Consider the following 21,086-nt stretch of genomic DNA (forward strand, 5'->3'; position numbering starts at 1 on the left):
TTCATGTTTTGGCTTTATATATACTAGTGTGTACAGGCACTTCGTGCCTGCCGGCGAATATTGTGTGATACTATATATTCAATTTTCATATATTTCATTTTTTGAATTAGAATGTATTTGTTGTGTTCGGTGTACTTTATATTATATTTTTTTATGTTTATGATAATGTTTAATTTAAAGTGAAATATGTGGTTAATTAATGTATTGGTGGTGGTTGCTTAGGATTATATAGTTTTTTTGTAAAAATTAAATAATATGAAGAGCAAAATAGGAAATAAAAATTACATCATGAAGGAAGTTATTTCAAGTTTTGGCTTTATATATAGTATAGAAGTATAGATATAGATATGCACAGGTACTTCGTGCATGCCGGCGAATATTATGTGATACTACATATTTAATTTTTATATATTTCATTTTTTTGAATTAGAATGTATTTATTGTGTTCGGTATACTTTATATTATATTTTTGTGTGTTTATGAATTGTGATAATGTTTAATTTAAGGTGGGATATGTGGTTAATTAATATATTGGTGGTGGTTGCTTAGGATTATACAGTTTTTTTGTAAAAATTAAATAATGTGAAGGGCAAAATAGGAAATGAAAATTACACCATGAAGGAAGTTATTTCAAATTTTGGCTTTATATATAACTAGTGTGTACATGCACTTCGTGCCTGCCGGTCAATATTACATGGTACTACGTATTCAATTTTTATATATTTTATTTTTAGAATTAGAATGTATTTGCTATAATTTTTATGTATTTATGATAATGTTTAATTTAATATGAAAGATATAGTTAATTAATGTGTTGGTGATGTTTATTTATGATTATATGGCATTTTTTAAAAAATTAAATAATGTGAATGACAAAATAGGAAATAGAAATTACACCATGGTGGAAGTTACACCATGTTTTGCCTTTATATATAGTATAGATGTAGATATATATAGTATATATATAGTATATATAAGTGTATATATATAAGTATATATCTATACTAATATATAAAGCAAAAACTTAAAATAACTACCTTAGAGTAATTTTTTATGCCTATTTTACCCTTCATGATTTCTAACTTTATATGTTTCTATAAATTATATTTCTTAATATAATATTATGGTTTTTTTTAACTAGCACAACAGTTTTTTTTAACCCCTCCCATTTCACTTTTTAGCTACTTGGTACAATATAGCTTATTTATAATAATCTTCTCTAATTTATAGTACTTAACAAAGCAAAAAAAAAACCATATAACAAATATTTCCTTCATTCGGTTTACTTAGTTTTTAAAATTGCAGTTTTTTAAAACTATCATGTTTCCTTTGAATGCGGATGCAGTTTTAGTTTTACACATATTCTCCGACATACAAATAAGAATAGAAGTTGCCTCTTATATCCTTTATTATCTCATTTCCTCTCATTCACTCTTCTTTATTCAATTTTTCCTCATTTTTGTCATGCCTTTAATCATCTCACCTTTTCCCTCGTTTGTTTCAATGTGAACATCAAAATCATGACCTATTGTTTATAATATATATATCAACCCGCTTTGACTAATATATCAACTATTATGTGTGTAACACGTTAGAAACAAATGAGTTTTTTATTAATTCTTTTTCTTTGAACAATGATGGTGATGAATTGCTTCGAGTTCATCATTCTAGTAAGTCATGCATTTTCATGTTAAATCATTTAATTATACAAAAGTTATTAAGTATAGTATGAATTCATGAAAGTGAAATATTTCGCATTTTTACATGTTGGGTTTTAACTTTTAACATCATTTTGTTTCAATTGCATACATTATAAAATGTAGTTTTTGAGATTGCTTAGTTAAAATTATTGATTTTATGTTGTTTATTTTGTTTCATCTGCTAAAGAATATTAGTGACTATCTGAAGATAGATGCATATTTGAAGATGTTACATATTCAAATTTGAAAAGAGAATATATTTAGAACAACTTTTTAGGTTATTTTAATGTTTAAATATATTTAAAAAAATATTTACATGATGAAAATTTCTAGTTATTTGAGGATAGTTGAATATTTGAAGATGATATATAATTAAATTTGGAAAATGATTTTTCATGAATTGATTGTTACTTCAAAAACAACTAAAATGTTCAGTTTTTAGATTGAAGGCAAAAAATATATGATTTGAAGAAATTTGAAGTAATGTATCCAACATCACATATATTTGTTGATATATTACTAGGTTTTAAGCAACAACAAAAAATGTTATGTTTAATATTCAAGGGCAGTAGTTACAAAACACATAACAAAGTAATGTATCATAAAAAAGGTTATATTTAATATTCTTGCAACAATGTTTGGTGGGTGTGGAAGCTTCAAGTCATAATAAAACCAAGCAGCTAATCAAGATAGATAATGCATTGCCACTCTCCTTTGGTGTTATAACATGGTGGTATAATAAAAGAAATACTGAATTGGTTGTTCTACATGAGATACTTGAAAAGCTTATAAGCATGGTGAGTTGGTTCACTTTTTCTTTGACATGTTCTAATGGAATCTTCACCAACCACATTGATGCTAATCAGAATTTTGGAACATTTACTTTGATGTTAACTAATTTATATACATTTAAGCCTAAAAAATTTTATAATTTTTTTGCACGACTATCTTAAATGTTACTATCTATCTTTACATGCTTCTATACAAAGTAAAATGATTATATATCAATAAGATAACCAATTAATATATATGATTTTGAAAGACAATTGATAATTAAATTTATTCGGAATATTTTTGTTGGTACATTACTTATTTGAAATATGAGTCATCACGAAAAAATCATGTTATGAAAAAAAATATGACATTAAATAAGATGTAGAAAGTAATGACATTAAAACTTAACATTGGAGGATCATATTCTTTTGTCAAAGTGAGTTAATAGCAAAAGTTTTGGTAAAAAAATATGTTAATCATGACATACTAGACATAATTTTACAAGTGAATGCATACTTTTTCTTGATTGGAAGTATCTATTCTAAGAAAATAGTGGTTAAATGTTTCAAGTTTAAAAAAATTTCATGCACAAATTCATCCGTTTTATGTAATTGAGTTCAACTTTATTGCACGTTTTATGTAATTGTGATGATTCATTTATTTGAATGTTCAAGTTTTAAAATATAAAATTGAACAATTATCTCAATCAAATATTCAAATACATTTAATTGTCAATTACATTATTTAACATATAGGAAGGAGTGAAATTAATTGAGAGGGAGGAGGGTGGGCCCACCTAGATGGGAGGATGAAACAATGATAGGTAGAAGTAAATGTGAAGAAAAGAGGGTTGCTAAATAAATTAATATTTTTAATTCTTATTTTCTTTTTGCTTCTTCTCTGCACTGCCATGAACTCAACACCACACCAACAAACACAAACGCAAATTCGGCGTTCTGATTCAAGTTTTTGTCTTTTCAATTCTAATCACTCTTTAAGGTCTTTTTAATCTTCTCTCTCGCACTCCGTTATCACTTTTTATTTATTCTTTCTTAATTAATTGCATAACAACCAACTTTTATGCCAATTCCTCATATTATCTAACTCTCCTTTCAACAAAAATCCCATTTTTTCTATTTCTCCGAGGTATAAATGGATGTTTTCTACTATAGTAAAATTCAATTGCTTGATTTTTTTTAATTGAAATTATTTTTGGATGACATGTTTTTTGGGGTCAAGTATTTGAGTTATTCCTTTATTAAAAGAGTGATTTTTTTTGGGTGAACTTTATTAGCTTAAATACATTGCTGGGTTTATGATTTGTATGTTTTGCTCATATTCCAATGGCATCTGGTCCTTGGGCTTGCGTTTTTCCAAACCTGGATATTTTCTTTTTCATAAGAAGCTGATAATCACAGTCAGGTTGTAGAATTATTAGATCCTCACTAATATAATTGACTATATGATTATTCGATGCATACAATGCTCTTCATGTTTTAAAGTTACAAGTATAGTGAGAGACTGAAGCTATGTGTTTAGCTAGATTAATAGATCATATGTGTGATATCATGTTTGTGTAAATGCTATTGGAATCAGTAAATTACTAAAGGTGGCTACTAATGCTGTTACCTCATGTGCTTTCAGCAATTAGCGAACATTAGTGATGGCAGATCTCAAAGAGCGGCTACTACCACCAAAACCTGCATCAGCTCTTAACTTAAGAGAACCTGCAAATCGACCATCTGCCTCTGGAAGGCAACCTTTTCAAGGAGTCGATGTTCTGGGGCTAAAGAAACGTGGCCAAGGTCTTCGATCGTGGATTCGTGTGGATACATCTGGAAACTCACAGGCCATTGAGGTAGACAAGTTTACTATGATGCGACGCTGTGATCTACCTGCACGTGACCTTCGTCTACTTGATCCTTTGTTTGTCTACCCGTCAACCATCCTAGGTAGAGAAAAGGCAATTGTAGTAAATCTAGAGCAGATACGGTGCATTATTACAGCAGACGAGGTTCTTCTCTTGAATTCCCTTGACAATTATGTATTGCACTATGTGATGGAGCTGCAACGACGGTTGACAACAACTGGCGTAGGCGAGGTCTGGCAGACAGATAGTTCAGACATGAACCGAAGGAGAGGAAGTAGGAGTTTTGAAAATGCATTTAACAACACTTCCCCTGATTATTTACCTTTTGAGTTCAGGGCTCTTGAAATTGCCCTCGAGGCAGCATGCACGTTTCTTGACTCCCAGGTTTGTCGAGAATTAAACTTGAGGCTAACTTCTATTGATCTTTGGATTATGACTTTTCTTTCTTTTCTCAGTAATTTAATATACAATAACAGCAACCAAACCTTAGTCCCACTAGGTGGGGTCAACTACATGGACTGAACGACATTATAATGTTCTATCATATATCATGTCTATTGACAAAATGTTTATCTCTAAATTTTCTTAATCATTTCACCTATGGTTTTTTTGGCCTTCCCATGCCTTTATAAATTGGACCAACCTTAATTTGGCCTACTCTCTTTACTGGGGCTTCTGAAGGCCTCATTTACACATGCCCAAATCACCTAAAGCGTGATTCTACTATCTTTTCTACAAGAGATAAATGATTGCTATGAATAAAGGTCTTACATTTCTATAGAACAATATGCATAATAGTATTGAACTTCTGCCTACATTAAACTGTGCCATTTGGGAAAGGTATTAAAGTATTTAAGTTAAATGATCTTGTAGGTAATTTCATTAACCTGATCACGTATGCTATATGTTGTTTTAATGTGTATGCATTGGTTAAGGCCTGAAATCCCCTCTCTGGGAATAGGATGCCAAGTCCTCAGAATCTCCAGATGTAATTGTTTAGAGGAAGCCAGTATATCTACCACTACCACCTATAATGGATGAATGTTGTTTTTGTTTCCTGTTGGCACTAAACGTTCATTGTTATTGCAATTTTTCTTTCACCTCCTTCAGTTACTCCTTTATGTGCCTTGAGTGTAAGAACTTTCTTCTTTATACGGTCATAAAAACAAACCACCAGCAGATGTTGTCTATTTTTCTCCTCATTGGGTAGTAAGGTAGTTTGGTCTTGTTTGTCATATGTGCTCTAGAATTTATATATGTGGTTTCTTTATAGGAGATGCAAAACCACACCTCATATTTATGTGCTTTGAAAAGGTATGGGAACATCACTTGGCTGTGCAGGAATTACAACAAGTACCGTTGTTTGTTGTTGTCTTAAGATGATTTCAGTTTTATGTGTAATGTTGCTTCTATGGTTTGTTGGTGGTATATCTGTCCCTGTTTCCTTACTTACAACTTCTTTGAGAAAAATAAGCAGACAGAAAAAGGAATTGATATGTCCTTCTTTAAGGGAGTTTCCGCATGTTAGTTTAATTGTGACAGAGTGGGGAAAAGTAATTGACAGTAGATTAAGACAGGATTTACATATTGGAGAAATAATTTGTTTTAATGTCTGGGAGGCAGACCATGGAGGTTATATAACTATTGTGACATTTGATGGAAAATTATTGAAAGCTAAGATCAGATCTAAACATGGGCTTCATTGATAAAAATTATAAAGCCTAAATAATTAGGTGACATGAGAGGTCATATGATGGTGTGCTAATGCACAAACTCTGTTATTTTGTATTCAAATTCTCGATCCATACGCTTGCATATGATATTTCTCTTTTCTATATTCTTGTTCATTTGGTTGTGATAAATTAGTTAGTAACTCACTGTTCTGTTCTTTCCATTTCCAAAAGGCTGCAGAGTTAGAAATTGAGGCTTATCCGTTGTTGGATGAACTCACATCAAAGATCAGTACTCTAAATTTGGAACGTGTTCGTCGGTTGAAAAGCAGACTTGTAGCCCTGACAAGGAGGGTTCAGAAGGTGTTGTTTATTTATATTTTCTTCTTTCTTCACGGTTGCAAATTAGAGGTACCACATATTTCTTAATTTTTCTATTATTTTGGCTTTGCTTTTTTGGATGCATATATTCAGGTTAGAGACGAAATAGAGCAACTTATGGATGATGATGGTGATATGGCTGAAATGTATCTTACCGAGAAGAAAAGGCGGATGGAGTTGTCATTTAACGGAGATCAGTCTTTTGCTGGATATAGATCAGTTGATGGTGCATCCATTTCTGCTCCAGTTTCTCCTGTTGCATCACCTCCTGAATTTCGGAGGCTTGAAAAGACGTTGAGCATTGCAAGGAGTCGACATGAAAGCATGAGGAGTGTTGACAGTGCTACAGAAAATATAGAAGAACTTGAGATGTTGCTAGAAGCATACTTTGTTGTCATTGACAGCACACTAAACAAGTTGACATCGGTAAACAGTGTTATCAATGTTAACCTCTTCCTGTCTGGTTTCATCCCAATTTACCAACTGTTGTTTTTTCTTTTGTTTCAGTTGAAAGAGTACATCGATGACACAGAAGATTTCATTAATATTCAACTGGTGTGCTTTCTTTCTCTACTTTCACCTTCATATTAGTTACTGAAAGGTTCATGTTAATTTCATATATTTTATTTTGGCCGTGTTGCTTGTAACTGATTGTACATGCGTGCACAAATGATCGTCAATATTCACACAAATATGCACATAATTCGGAGAGCCAGAGAGGTAGGGGCATTTTGAGTTTTGTTGCCTTGAGATATAATAGGTGTTGGAAGATACCATGTCCCCTTTTCACATACCTGCATCATATTAGTGAATAGTGATCATGGAAAGCATCATAAACACATTAGACACAAATTAGACGTGCTTTGGCCCGGTATGCCTACATTCAGGATGTGATGAGATCAATTCACTATTACAATACAACTTTTGCATGGATAAGTTGCAAACCCTCATAGATTACAACTTTTGTGCGGATAAAGATGCAAATTCTCTTCCAAACTCTTGCTGAAGCAATTTTTGTGGATAAAACTGCAAACCCTCCATTGCAACATGACTCACAATTTTTTGCTCTCATTCTCATGATTCTACCAATTCCCCCATTACAAGTATTTACAACTCACAGGAACTTTTATGGCAACCAAACACAGAACAAACTATTATTAACAAGATAAGGATCACCCATGTCGATAACAGTTTCTCAATTTCCTATTTTGGAAATAAATATATCAAATGTCTCCATTGTCTAGGCAGTAATTACATTTCAAAATTCACACACACCATTAAAATAGAAACCATTGATAATAATCACAATGTGTTAAGTGTAGTTGTTTAAATCTAGGAATAGCTGACTGAGTTTTTTTTTTCATGTTACAGGATAATGTGCGTAATCAGCTTATCCAGTTTGAGCTTTTACTCACAACAGCAACATTTGTTGTTGCCATCTTTGGTGTGGTAGCAGGAATATTTGGGATGAATTTTGAAATTCCATTATTTAATGAACCCTATGCATTCAACTGGGTCCTTATAATAACAGGAATTACTGGAGTCTTCATATTTTGCGCATTTGTGTGGTTCTTCAAATACAGAAGACTCATGCCCCTGTAGAAAGCTAGACCAGCATGAAAAATGTTATGCATGTGATGCAATCATAAAAGTCAAATGTTAAGCAGGCTCATATGAAGAGTAATTCTTTCAAATCATTTTTGTATCAACTTTAGGTGAATTGTTTGTATCCTTGTTCAGCATTGTCTGTATACTAATAGTTGAATTGACAACAAAATTGTTGGTTCCTATTTATTTATCTTTCCAGATTCAACTGTGTACTTCAGAGATAATGCATGTTTTAGTGGATGCTGGTTAAGGAACATGTTTAATGTATCATGTTCTGAAATAATCATTTGGAGAAAAATGTAGTGACATTGTTGCCTTACACTGGTTGCTGTAATAATCAAGTGTTTATTTTGAGACGCAGTATTTGATAATCATTTCAGAAAGATAGTGTAGTTTATAAACAAAAGAAGACAACAGATTCAAAGTAGAATATTCTGATTTTACTCTGCCAAATGAGGTGGAATCAAAGAGAACATGATAATAGGCGTAGGACTTTTTCATGCTACCACAGTGAGCTATGCTCTTGCCCCTTGGGGACTTTATAATATAATGAATTCGAAATATAAAATCATATCAACATATATTCAAGAAATACTCATCTACACTTTAAAAATAAAGAAAAAATGGATGGTATCGTAAGAGTTTTTTACACGGTTGGTACATAAATATTATGGTTTTAGAAATATTGCAATAAATAAAGTATAGAAGACAAAATGACAATAATAGTAGTGTTGTTATCCGAAATGTGACCGTTAGAAGAAAGATCAGGAAGTTGGGTGCAATATAAAAGGAGAAAGGGGAAGTGGGAAGTGATGTTATTATTGAGAAATGAGAATGTGGAAGGCATCAAGTATGTGTGTGTTGGTGATGTTAATGTTAATGGTATATGGAGTTGGTGGAACAGACCACATAGTAGGTGCTAATCGTGGGTGGAATCCTGGTATTAATTACACTCTTTGGTCCAACAATCACACTTTCTATGTCGGCGACCTTATCTGTTAGTCTCTCTCTCTCTCTCTTAACTGGATCTATACATGCTTTACTTTTTTTGAGTGTAAACAATCATGCTTTCCATTTTTGGAATTTTGATTATGATGTGTTTTGAATGATAGCATTTAGGTACCAGAAGAACCAATATAATGTGTTTGAGGTGAACCAAACTGGATATGACAACTGCACCACAGAAGGGGCTTTTGGGAATTGGAGTAAAGGCAAGGACTTCATACCCTTGAATATGGCCAAAAGGTATTACTTCATTTGTGGCTATGGCCAATGCTTCAATGGTATGAAGGTTTCTGTCCTTGTTCATCCTCTCCCTTCTCCTCCTTCTCAATCTCAATCTTCTGCTAACCATTCTTCTCATAACTCTGCTGCTCCACTCACCTTCCAATCACACCTTCACTCTCTAATACTCTCTTCTGCTCTATTCTGCTTTGCTTGGAATTGGATCTAGCAGATCTGTTACCTTTTCTCACTCTTATTATTATAGCCTATACTTTTAAACTGTGGTTACATTTATGTTATTTATATGTTTATAGAGATTATCAAAACTATAATGTTGTGGTGGTTGAGGACCATAAGTTCATTGTGTTTTTATTCTCCTTGCAATTCAAGACTTATCTTGTTGTATCATATCCAAATTCACTTTTGTTCTTGGATTCAATTGCTTTTGTTCATGAGCTTTGTCTCAATTTTGATGGAAAAAATGTTGTGATTCTTTAAAAACTCTTGATAGTTGTAGGTAATTGAAGTAGATGACAGCTGATTTTAGTTTCATTTCTGTAAGAAAAGTAAGCTAAGTATCAATTGATATTCATAAGAATAAAATGATTAGCTACTGACTTTTGAATTCACACTGAAATGTGTATCAAATTGTCTTATGAAAGTATAATATTGAATATCAAAGGTTAATTTGTATTGGATCCATCAATATTCAACTGCAGGACTTGAGGGTATTTGACTATTACAAACTCACAATCAAGGGAATATAGTAATAATTACAATTCGAATAAAAAATGATGATGATATTCACATATTTCAAAACAATGAATTCAAAATAGTAACACTTGAAGATTTGAATATTTACAAATAGGAAGAAAAATCAGTACTAACACGAATAGAGGCAGATACAAAGTCTTTGAATTGAACAAAATCCAAACTTGGAGATCTTCTCAAATAGTATAACACCTTCCTTCATAGCTTAGCAATTTATCTTTAGAATTGAGATCAAAATAGATTTCATATATCTATCCACACTAATTAGTATCTGCTATGTGCCATTTAAAAGTGAATGAGAGTTTGTATCAAAGAAATAAAAGCCTTATTTTGTGGATGGCTATGCCCATCTCAAGAAACAAAGAGTATTGGTTTTGGTTACAAGTCTCCTTTGCATAATGTATATATTTATATATACACTCATTTCAAAATGCATTAAATTATATGAGAGATGCAGTGATCAATGTATGCATTTTCAGGAAGTGCTACAACCTATATTTTATCATAATAATATGGTCTCTTTGTATTATTCAAGGATCAATAACGTTTAACAACATCAATCAAGGCTTTAATATGATTTGAAGAGGATAAAGATGATTGTGTGTCATGCAAAATTATGGAAAAGTGAACTTTGTCAATCACATTATGACACATACTTTTACCAGTGGGTTAGTTAATGATGCTGTTTGTTTTCAATCCTCACTCACTTTAAGTTTATGATTATGACATCACTTTTTCTATTCTATGGTTCATAACTACACAACCTCAAGTGACTTTACAATCACCATTAGCTATTTCCAAATCATTCACTACGTGTTTAGATACAATGCTGTTTTAGTGGATGAATATTATTTGGGTACAATGTTGATGTGGTGCTTGACATAGTTGAACTATTTTGCTTTTACTACAACAAATAGGATACATATGTTAATAAGAGTAAAAATCACAACAAATTAGATGTTCTATGCAACACAATCTCTTAAAATCAATTTGATGCAACTTTTAGTTGAGAAAATCACAAATAACTTAAATCTGATGATATACATACAACATAAATCTCACAATACTAATGTATTGAGGTCCCAAATGCAAACACATTCAATGATTTGTTCCATATTGCACTCATCATGCATGGTTAGAAAATGATTTACAAAGAAACCTTAAAACATTACAAAACTTATTCTACACTGCCCTTTTGTTTTCTCCTTGATCCACTGTATAATTTGGAAGGTGGAGGAGAAGGTGAGAACTGAAATGGAAATGGTGGAAGGTCCATCTCACCCTTCAAAATTTTAACAATAGCTCCAATATCTGGCCTGAATTCTGGGATTTTCTGTAAGCAAGTGAGTGCCAAGTTGATGCACATGGTTGCTTGTTCCTTGTTATAATCTTCTTTGAATCTCTCATCTACTAGTTCTAAAATGTTACCAACATGAGCCAAGTGCCTAGACCAGCTTATTAAATTAGCTTTCTCTAGCTTCATTGGAGATGCAAGAACATGTAATGGTCTTCTACCAGACACAATCACAAGAATCAATACTCCAAAACTGTATATATCAGCCTTCTCCATTAAGAATCCACACCCTCCATATTCTGGTGCTACATAACACAATGTCCCTCTCATGCTAGTTGTGCTGCTCAGCTCGTGGCTGAAAAGATCCATGTCGCTTCCAACCGAATGAGTACTTTTCTTCTTCCTCCAACCTCTTCTGAAGCTAAACTCACCACCATTTTGATCACACTCATTCTCATCATCCTTCTCGACTCCAAAGTTCTTCTTCCTCTTGGAAATGTAGAACCTTCTACCTAAATCAAAATGAGGCACTTTCAAACCTTTCTTCCACTTACTTTGAAAACTTTTTAGTTTTCTTCCCTTCTTACTTAGTTCTGCAACATGCTCTTCTTTCCACCACTCTCGCATCTTCCTCTGCTTCTTCTTTTGATTCTTCTTTCCCTTCAACTCTTTCTTGAAAACCACATTATTTGCATTTCCTATTGCATCATTGGCTTTATCTATTGTTGGATCTGAGTTCTCCAACTCTACTACTTTCTCATGAATATTGTTCTTGCCATCATCCCAGCTAGGCTTTGATGCACAAATCTGACTCCCTATCCACTCCTTAACATAGTCTTTACTACATAATTCACCACTTCCATCTTGTCTCCACCACCAATCTTTTCCCCATTGTTTTCCATTTTCCTTCTCATCATCCACCAAAGAAGCGTTAGGACTTAGCTCCTTACTGTAATCAATGCTCGAAAACTCATCGTCATATGGAACAAACTTGCTGTTCCAACAATCATCCCCTCCTATATCTGAAGTTGAAATTTCCTTACCCTTTGCATTACTATTCACACTCCTGATTTCACTCTCACTGGCAATAATATTGGCATTATAATTCATAGAATTCAAGTTCAATGCTCTAACATTAAAACAAGTTCTGCTATTCTTGGATGAAGAAGAAGCTTGCAAAGCTAGAGCAAAATCCACTTCATTAACACTCTCAACAGGAGTACCAATAACTGGAGGGGTTTGAGTTTCTGCAGTTAAATTACCTGAAAGGTCTTGGCTCTTGCCTAAGTCCTGGCTGAACAAGTCCATTCCAAATTCACCCTCCACTTTAATCCTTGACAACCCGAAATCGGAGATCTTCCCACGGCACTCAGCATCAAGAAGAACATTGCTTGGCTTGATATCACCATGGATCACTGGTGGATCACATCCAAGGTGCAAGAACTCCAATGCTCTAGCAATATCCAATATAATGCAAAACCTCCTCTCCCAACTCAAACTCACACACCCTTCTCCAAATAGTGACTCTTGCAAGCTTCTGTTAGGCATATATTCATACACCAACACTCTCTTGGTTTTTTCAACAGAATAGCCCAAAAGGGTGACCAAGAATGGTGATCTTAACCCTCCAAGAGTTTGAAGCTCATTCTGAAACTCTCTTTCTGACTGCAAAGACAAAGAGTCTAGTCTCTTGATGGCAATCAATTTCCCATCTTTAAGTATTCCTCTAAAAACAGTGCCAGAACCACCTTTACCAATGACATTGGCAGTGTCAAAGCCATTGGTGGCTTGCTTTAAGTCTTTGTATGAGAATCTTTGAAGCTTCAAGGGAGCACTAGCATCAAAGGGAATAGTCTTAGCTCTATGTACAAGAGAGTTCCAAATATGGTAAAGGAAGTAAAGGATTGAGCAGAAGATCACAACAGAAGCTGAAATGGTGAGTGCAAGGAACAAGACACTTGTTTTAGTGAAAAAACTTGGAGTTGAAGGTTTTGGACTAAAAGAGAAGGGTCTTGAAGGCATGTTGGAGATAAATTGTAGTACTAGTACTTACTTGGTCTCAAGGATTTGGTGAAAGATATTGATTGATCATAGGAAGTGATGAAGAATAAAAGATGAATGAAGAATCTATGGTCATTTTGGTTTATTATGATTTCTTTGTCTTTGTTTTATCAATGAAGAATCCAAAGTGGATTGCTTTACAATTAGACAATCATCACAGAGGAGCTGTATTCTACTATTACTACCTTTTATTTTTAAATATTTCCCTTCATTTATGGTTTCCATCTCTTTATTCTAACCTTTCATCCTCATAATAAATCAGCTTCAAAATTTATATATTACTTGATCTAATACACATCAACTCCATGATACATATTTTCTACTATGATGAGGATCTTAATGATTTTTATAAGAATAATTATTGTTATAAGAAGGATTAAAGAAAAGGAAGGGGGGCCCAAGGTGCTTTTGACTAAAGAGAAAGTTGTGTTGGCATAGTGTTAGATTAGTTAGAGGATAGAGAGAAAGGAGAGAAAAAGGAAAGGGAAATAAAGATACAAATGTATGAGAGTGAAAATGTAAATACATAGTGATTGCATTGCATTGCATTGCAGCTATTGGTGTGTGTTCCATCACTCTGCCACGTGCATTGTTTAGAATCTAGAGATACTTCTCCTTTTTTATTCTTTTTTGTTTGTAATTTTTGACCAAAGAGGTTCACGTTTCATACTTCACATGGTTTGGTGTTAATTATTTCTTGTCTTCCATTATCCTCACATTCTAGGTCTGGTCCCACCTTGCACTATCATACAACATAATAATATATATATATCTAAGTTAATCATGGTGGGATAAAGAATTCAACCATTTTGTCAATGCAGCCCACTTCCTTTTATGATTTAAATGTAACATAGTTCAAAGGAGTATGCATACTTTTTGTTCCATGAGTTACATCTTTTGTCCCACAATTTTAGAAACACATTAATTCATAGAATAACTTGGAATGTTCTTAAAATTAAAGAGAAAACTCTTCCCCTATTCCCTTTCATTTAGCATGCTAGTAGACTAAGAACAACAAATGTACTAGACCTCACTTGATAAAATTTGAAAATAATAAAAATATATGATTCAATGTTAGAGGATAAACTTTGTACTCTCTATCTATGATTAGGATACCCTTTGAGGTTTTGTTATCGAAAGACTAAAGAAAGCAATAAAGTAAAGGTTTCTTTAATTTAGAGTGATGTCCACATCATGGAGGCCTAAAGTGGGTTTATCTGCAATTGCAATATGCATGCCATATGTCTCTCTGGTACTTTACTTATTCCCCCATTCACCCACTTACAGATAGTTAGCTGTATTACATGAATAAGGTTAAAGTATATTTTGTTCGTTATACATAAAAGTAAACAAAATCCCCATCATTTAGTATTTGTTATGACACTATTTGATGCAGTTAAGAAGATATTAATATCAAGTTGAGAAATGATTGTCACAGCAAAACATATACTACTTTTTTGTCCCTCTATACCGAATAAAACATGATTGTATATATTAAGACTTAATTGATTTTTTTATGTATAGAGAGCAGTGAGAGAGACCAAAAAGAGTATTGTTCTAAATATAGTATGTAATGCATTGCAGAGAGACAGAGTTTGCATTTTGTGTGGTTGAGCACCAAAAACATGGGTGCTGGAGGAACTAGTGGTTTGTGGGTCAACATGACAAGTCTTAAAAATTCTTCCTTAAAAGGTCATTTCATGCAAAGACGATAACAGGAATGGGTTATCCTGTCCATATACTATTACTCTCATCTACTGTATTTTTTCTATCATATGAAAGGAGTTGAGTAGAAATGAACAAAATATGATTAGTAAGGTATTCCCTCTTACCCTCACACGTGATAATCATTTCAAACACCATCATTACATGTTAAAACCAACAGCTAAGTTTTCGACAAGAAATACTAATATAACTACCAACGAGATTACCAAAAAATTATTTTTTATCAAGGACATAAAATTCGAATGAATATTTAATACAACTCTGATGATCATGGACCACATTTCTGTCAAGAAACTAACTTATCATCCAAAGATTCAAGAAACTGAGTATATTACACTTCTGTAACATGTGTCTGGAGGTAAGATTCATGAAGTAAGAAAGAATGAGATTGCTTCCCTTCAAAAAGGGCAAAATAATAAGCTTATAAATGCCAAGAATGCTTCCACAAAAACCTTGTACAATTTGTGTTTTCCAAAATCTTTGTTTTTTAAGATATTTGATCCTATATAATACAGGATTTTAAAAAAGAGTAAAACAAGAACCTGATTCCAATATATCTAGACACTAATCATCATCTTCACCCTTTTTCTTGGGCTTGCGGTATGATTCCTCCATGATACTTGCCATGAACAAGGCAGTGTCAACTAGTTTACTTACGTTAGGAACTTTATAATTCTGAGCCAAGTAAACTCCACAGGCTGTACCTGCTATGAAAGAGAAGCAACTCTTTATTATACCCATATTCGCTTCAGTGCTTGCTATGAATTTCTGCTGTCGAGAGACCGTTTTTGCAAGAATCACTGTCATAAATAAGTAAATAGCATTTGGTCAGAATCATTTGAGAAGTGTTTTGTTGTGAACTTGTAAAATAATCATACAAAAATAAAAAATGCCCTGCTTTTACATATGATAATGTCATGGCGGGAGACTCAGTAGAGGAATTAAATAAAAAGCTAGAAATGTGAAGACAAGCTTTAGAACTAGATAACTTTCATATAAGACAAAATATACGGAGTATGAGTTTAAGAAGAGGCAATCAATCCCCTACTATAGAGATATAAATTGAGATCATATCATACTTTAAGTAACTAGATTTAAGTATCTTGGATCAATCATATAATACAATAGAAAAAAAGGGTGGCCCAATGCATGAGACTCCTACTTAGTGAGGTTTGGGGAGAGTAGATGTACGGACCTTACCCCGCAAGAATATCCAACACGATGGGGAAATTGAGATAAAAGTAAACCACATGATTCAAGCGAGGTAGATAAAATGACAAAGTGCTTCAGCTGTTATGTGATAGAAATGTGCCACTAAAACTTAAAGGAAAACTTTACTGCATAGATTTAAGACACAATATTACATGAGATTGAATGTTGGACAATAAAATATCAACAAAAGAATGAATCAAATGTAGCAGAGATGAGAATATTGTGTTGATGGGTGGACACACTACACAAAATATGGTTGGGGATGAATTCATTAGGGAGAAAGTTGGGGTAGTTTTTTGTTATAGAAAAGATAGTACAATCATGCCTTAAGTAGTTTGAGTATGTGTGGAGGAGACCATTAGAAGCCTCAATAAGGTGAGTAGACTCCATGGAGATTAGTCAAATTTCTAGAGGCAAAGGGAGGTCAAGGAACCACACAAACAATACATCTCCTAAGACTCAAGGAGTATGTCTTCGCCCTCTTACCAAGGACAATCAATTTAAAAAGAGATTAAGGACAATCATATTCAAATTCTACGGTCATCTACAAAGATATCCAAACCTAACTCATAACACATTAACAAAGAAGCACACAGAAAACAAAAGCAATATACTATAGCCCAATCCCCAGACCAGAGATGCAACCGCAGAGATACAGTTGAGGCATATATACAAGGTGAAACAAAAATAACGAGACCAAGAGAAAAAAAGAGAAACCATTGCATATTAAAACAACTAGAATAAACCTAAATCGATGGTCTGCTTGTAAAAAAAAATCACAAAAAGTGGTAACTTTTTAATAAAAAAAAACTCTTCCGAGTTCCTACACATCATTTGTATGGTTCTGCTTTTATAAAAAAGCGGAAGCTGGAAATTTGACAAGATAATAATTTCCATCTTCTAAAAAATCACTTTTCCAAAAATCAGATTTTTGTTTAAGCTAAATCCTTAGTTTAACCATACTACCTATGGCTATAATGAGCAAAAATTAAAAGATCAAAACCTAAATTGATTTAATGATTAAATGTCTCTTTACAGACTCTTACTGAGATTGAGTCTAACAAAACACAGTCATTGATATGAGAAACTACATAAATGGATGATAGAACAAGAGCAGTAAAACCCTAAAATCAATTAACAATCTGGACAATAACACAGAGATTGATTCACACAAGCACAGTGTTTGAAGTTGCTACCCTTATGACTATATATAAACCAAATCAAATCACTATAATGCTAATTAATTCAAAGAAATAGAGATAGATAGATAAAGAATCGTACCCGCCACGACCGTAATAATTGTTAGGGAAATAAGATGAACCCAAATTGAGATGAGTTGCAAACCCTAATAATGAATATAGGTTAAACGCACCGTTCTTCTTCTCCCTTTTCTGCTTCTTTGTAGAAGGTGCATATGTTATTCTATGATAATAATGTATATATTTATTCGTTACTTACAAGTTACAACCAAACACACAAACAGAATAAACCTTAAACAATTGGTAGATAATTTACATGATGCCTATAATGTTATGTGAATAAAATTTTATCATCAATATTAAAAATTTAAAATTTATTAAATGTAAATTTTTTATATATAATTAGCATATAATCCTCCATTCATTTATATTAAATCATACATCCTAAATGCATACAATTTTGCTCTATATGGTAAAGTAGTTAGAAAAAAGGTTAAATGAAACAAAATTCATTTCACTTTTATTTTTAAAATTTCCCAACTCACTTACATTTTTAAAACTCAATATTAAAAGTTGAATCAAATTTTATTTACCTCATTCAATATTTACTCGTCTAAAGATAAAACTAAAATACTTTTCAATCAAAGACAATTAGGAGTAGTTCAAAGATTTATTAATCATGATATTATAACAAGTAAGTTTACTTTCCTTTAACAAATATGTTAGTATTAGAGAGAACTTTTTATATAAAAGAAATTCACATATATATTGAAATTCACATATATATTGAAATTCACATACATCCAATTTTAATTTGTTGCCACCATTTTTAATAGCATTTTAGATATTTCACCACTTAATGAGATTAAGATGTTGGTGTTGTTATATTTTAGACATTCCTCCAAAACTTAATATCTATCCAACTAGGGTGAGAAGTGATTGATATTTTCACACCACTCTTTCTTTATGCCATGGTAACAACTAACAACCTAGTTAGTTAGTTAGTTTAGTCTCCACCACAAACCACTAGAGCCCAACATCCTCAGTTGCAAAGAGTGTCTCAACTCTGATCTTTCTGTCAAAACAAGTATAAGTGAAATTAATAGAGCAAAGAAGTACTAAAATCACACTGTGAGTCACCTCTCACATCATATTTAAAAAAGTTAGCTATCTATTAATCTAATGACTCATATATTTTAGGGACTAAAACCAAAAGATACATTTTTCCCCCAAAGACAATAGCTTGTTAACTAGTGTTTAATATTAACCATTCTCAACCCACTACTTACATCTTCACAATGCATCATGTCATGAAAAAGGGAAGTAAAATCAACTGTTGTATTGGACCTACTACAGTCATATTTGGGAGGATAATGGAAACAAGGCTCCATGGACCTGGCTCTCTGACAAGGTGGATTTGGGATGGTTTCACCAAATGCCCTCTGTAGAATCAATGGTTTCAAACCTCCAAGACTTTGGGCAACATATCCAAAAGTCGACTTGCGGCTAGTAATCAATGAATCACACAAACTGAGCAGATATATTTCAGTCCATGCCTTAATATTGTGCATTCCATTACTTGACTTTTGTCTCTCTTCATGACTTGGCTGATAAACTCTTACCACTTCATTGGTCACAGTTGTATTCCTCAGATACAAAGCCCTCAGCTTATCACCATATTCTGAGAACAAAGACGCTACAAGAACAGCTTTTGAGGTCTGGTTCTTCAAAACAGAAGCTGCTTCTGCTGGCTTTTGCAAGTCTAATTCAGGGAGCAGCTTATGCTTAACACTGCAGGCTATAATTTCATTGATTATAGTTTGATGTGGTGCTTTATGAGTGTTGAATACTCTAATCTGCACGCCAATCCTCTCATTTGCCTTGGCAAAGTGTGTCTCATGAAACTTGGTAATAAGTTCCCATGCCTCATTTGACGGATGAAAAAGGTAACGTCCAATATGGTGAAAAACTGTGTCTTTTTCAGGGAACATTTTGCTTAGATCTTGTCTGAACGATGGAATCATAAAAAGAGAAGGGACAAAATACTGATCCGACGACAAAATCAGCACAGGAACTTTGTGCAGAAGTTCTTGACTATAATCACAATGGAAAAAGTTATTATGACCATCATGAGTGTGTTGTAGATTAAGAATCAGGAATGATGGTAAAAGCTCCTTTGAGTTGTTCCCCCCGTGTTTCATTAGCACATTTTCATATGTTTGGATATGTTTACGATCCTTCCAATAAGGAAAATCCCTCGGCAATAACCAGGAGGAATGAGGAAATGGCTCGCAAAAGAGACCAAGCATATCATCCCCAAATTTAACAAGTAGAACACGATCGGTGAGTATAGCATAAAGGAACACAGCAGCCAAAGTTAGCATCCTGTTCCCTAAGCCATTGGAAGCTGTCCACACAAGGTATTTGCACTTAGTACTGGCATCATTTTTCGTAAATTTTGCGTCCTTTGTCATGATTTTGTTGTAGGAGTGGGTATGAGGTCCACAAAGTGTATGAAGATGTTCGTAGTTTCGGAGCTTGGATATAAAATATGCAGTGGGTTTATGAGGAGAAGGTTTGCGGTATAAGTAAGAGTGATACCTACTTAGGCATGATCCTGATCCTTCATCAAATGTGGAAGGTAGAAGTCCATCAAGGAATTTATGATTAGCAATGGTAGTAGAAGATACATGTGAATCATTCTCCTGATTTGCAAATGAGTGATTCTTTGTACCTATAGATATGAAATACAATCATATATATACGACGATAGTGTAAAGGTTTTTTTACACTGTCAGCAAGTCACCCAGTATTGATGATTTGTTAACCACCATTGAGATGATGTGCTGAGAGTGTAAAAAACATTGCATGGATTTTAAAGTGTTCCATATAATATTTACTTGGAGACACAAACTACGAATGCCTTAACCAATGGTAACCTAGTAATGGTGTATCTTAATAATGTTATATAAGTATTGAATAATAAAAAAGAGAAGAAGAGTATTAATACCAATAATATGTGAAGAGGTTGTTGTTGTTGTTGGAGTAGGAGGTGGGTGTTGTGAGATTCGATGTTGATGTTTATCTATGATATTGGGAAAGGGTTGAAAGATGAAAGAGTTATGGTGAATGAGAGTGAAAGTGAGTAAAATAGGGAAAGCTATGAAACAGAGAGATAAGAATGTTGTGAAACTCAACCTTGTTTTATTATTCATTGTGAGAGAAGAGTGATCATTCAGATCTTATTCCCTCTCTTCTATTCTATTTAACTCTTTTCTTTCTCTCTCACCCATTTACCCACATCATCTTCCTCATCCTCTATTCTTTCTATTTTTTTTTAAAATACTATTATCCCCTCCCACATTTTTTTTTATTCTCTCTAACATCTCATCAACACTTCTCACTAATTATGCATTAGTTAGTTGTATAAAGTTTAATTACATTCCTAAAAATAATAAAATATTAAATGTTTGATTCTTATAAACAATATTTGTTATGAGAGACAATCACATAACCAAAAAAAGTAATTTCTTATCATAATACGATAGAAAATCGTAATATTACCCACAAAAAAATCTAACACCTACTTTACATCCT

General features: G+C 33.0%; 4 protein-coding genes across 5 annotated transcripts; 2 read left to right on the plus strand and 2 right to left on the minus strand.

Moving 5' to 3' along the window:
- LOC109350785 (magnesium transporter MRS2-1-like) lies at window positions 3,344-8,358 on the plus strand. 2 transcript variants are annotated; one of them, XM_019592091.1, is made up of 7 exons: window positions 3,547-3,584; window positions 3,616-3,620; window positions 4,119-4,728; window positions 6,249-6,377; window positions 6,489-6,821; window positions 6,903-6,950; window positions 7,767-8,358. In XM_019592091.1, exons 3-7 carry the CDS (start codon window positions 4,138-4,140, stop codon window positions 7,995-7,997), a joined length of 1,332 nt encoding a protein of 443 aa, XP_019447636.1. In that variant the 5' UTR covers window positions 3,547-3,584; window positions 3,616-3,620; window positions 4,119-4,137; the 3' UTR covers window positions 7,998-8,358. The 2 variants fall into 2 exon arrangements, with proteins under 2 accessions (XP_019447635.1, XP_019447636.1); XM_019592090.1 differs by lacking the exons at window positions 3,547-3,584; window positions 3,616-3,620 and adding an exon at window positions 3,344-3,473.
- Window positions 8,817-9,659, plus strand: LOC109350789 (lamin-like protein). The gene is made up of 2 exons (XM_019592094.1): window positions 8,817-9,000; window positions 9,116-9,659. The coding sequence occupies exons 1-2, from the start codon at window positions 8,832-8,834 to the stop codon at window positions 9,454-9,456; spliced, it is 510 nt and encodes a 169-aa protein (XP_019447639.1). The 5' UTR covers window positions 8,817-8,831; the 3' UTR covers window positions 9,457-9,659.
- LOC109350782 (putative receptor-like protein kinase At1g80870) lies at window positions 11,023-13,551 on the minus strand. The gene has a single exon (XM_019592087.1). It carries the CDS (start codon window positions 13,312-13,314, stop codon window positions 11,176-11,178), a length of 2,139 nt encoding a protein of 712 aa, XP_019447632.1. The 5' UTR covers window positions 13,315-13,551; the 3' UTR covers window positions 11,023-11,175.
- On the minus strand, window positions 18,539-20,751 carry LOC109350783 (probable fucosyltransferase 8). The gene is made up of 2 exons (XM_019592088.1): window positions 20,500-20,751; window positions 18,539-20,223 (listed from the first exon to the last, which is right to left on the minus strand). The coding sequence occupies exons 1-2, from the start codon at window positions 20,702-20,704 to the stop codon at window positions 18,740-18,742; spliced, it is 1,689 nt and encodes a 562-aa protein (XP_019447633.1). The 5' UTR covers window positions 20,705-20,751; the 3' UTR covers window positions 18,539-18,739.

This window comes from Lupinus angustifolius, chromosome LG06, assembly GCF_001865875.1.
Source record: "Lupinus angustifolius cultivar Tanjil chromosome LG06, LupAngTanjil_v1.0, whole genome shotgun sequence".
NCBI lineage: Eukaryota > Viridiplantae > Streptophyta > Magnoliopsida > Fabales > Fabaceae > Lupinus > Lupinus angustifolius.

Coding starts and splice junctions, on each gene's coding strand:
- LOC109350785 (XM_019592090.1), top strand. CDS start 4,138: ATGGCAGATCTCAAAGAGCGGCTACTACCACCAAAACCTGCATCAGCT. Junction 4,729..6,248: donor GCACGTTTCTTGACTCCCAG/GTTTGTCGAGAA, acceptor CATTTCCAAAAG/GCTGCAGAGTTAGAAATTGA. Junction 6,822..6,902: donor CACTAAACAAGTTGACATCG/GTAAACAGTGTT, acceptor CTTTTGTTTCAG/TTGAAAGAGTACATCGATGA.
- LOC109350789 (XM_019592094.1), top strand. CDS start 8,832: ATGAGAATGTGGAAGGCATCAAGTATGTGTGTGTTGGTGATGTTAATG. Junction 9,001..9,115: donor CTATGTCGGCGACCTTATCT/GTTAGTCTCTCT, acceptor TTTGAATGATAG/CATTTAGGTACCAGAAGAAC.
- LOC109350782 (XM_019592087.1), bottom strand. CDS start 13,314: ATGCCTTCAAGACCCTTCTCTTTTAGTCCAAAACCTTCAACTCCAAGT.
- LOC109350783 (XM_019592088.1), bottom strand. CDS start 20,704: ATGAATAATAAAACAAGGTTGAGTTTCACAACATTCTTATCTCTCTGT. Junction 20,224..20,499: donor AACCTCTTCACATATTATTG/GTATTAATACTC, acceptor TCATATCTATAG/GTACAAAGAATCACTCATTT.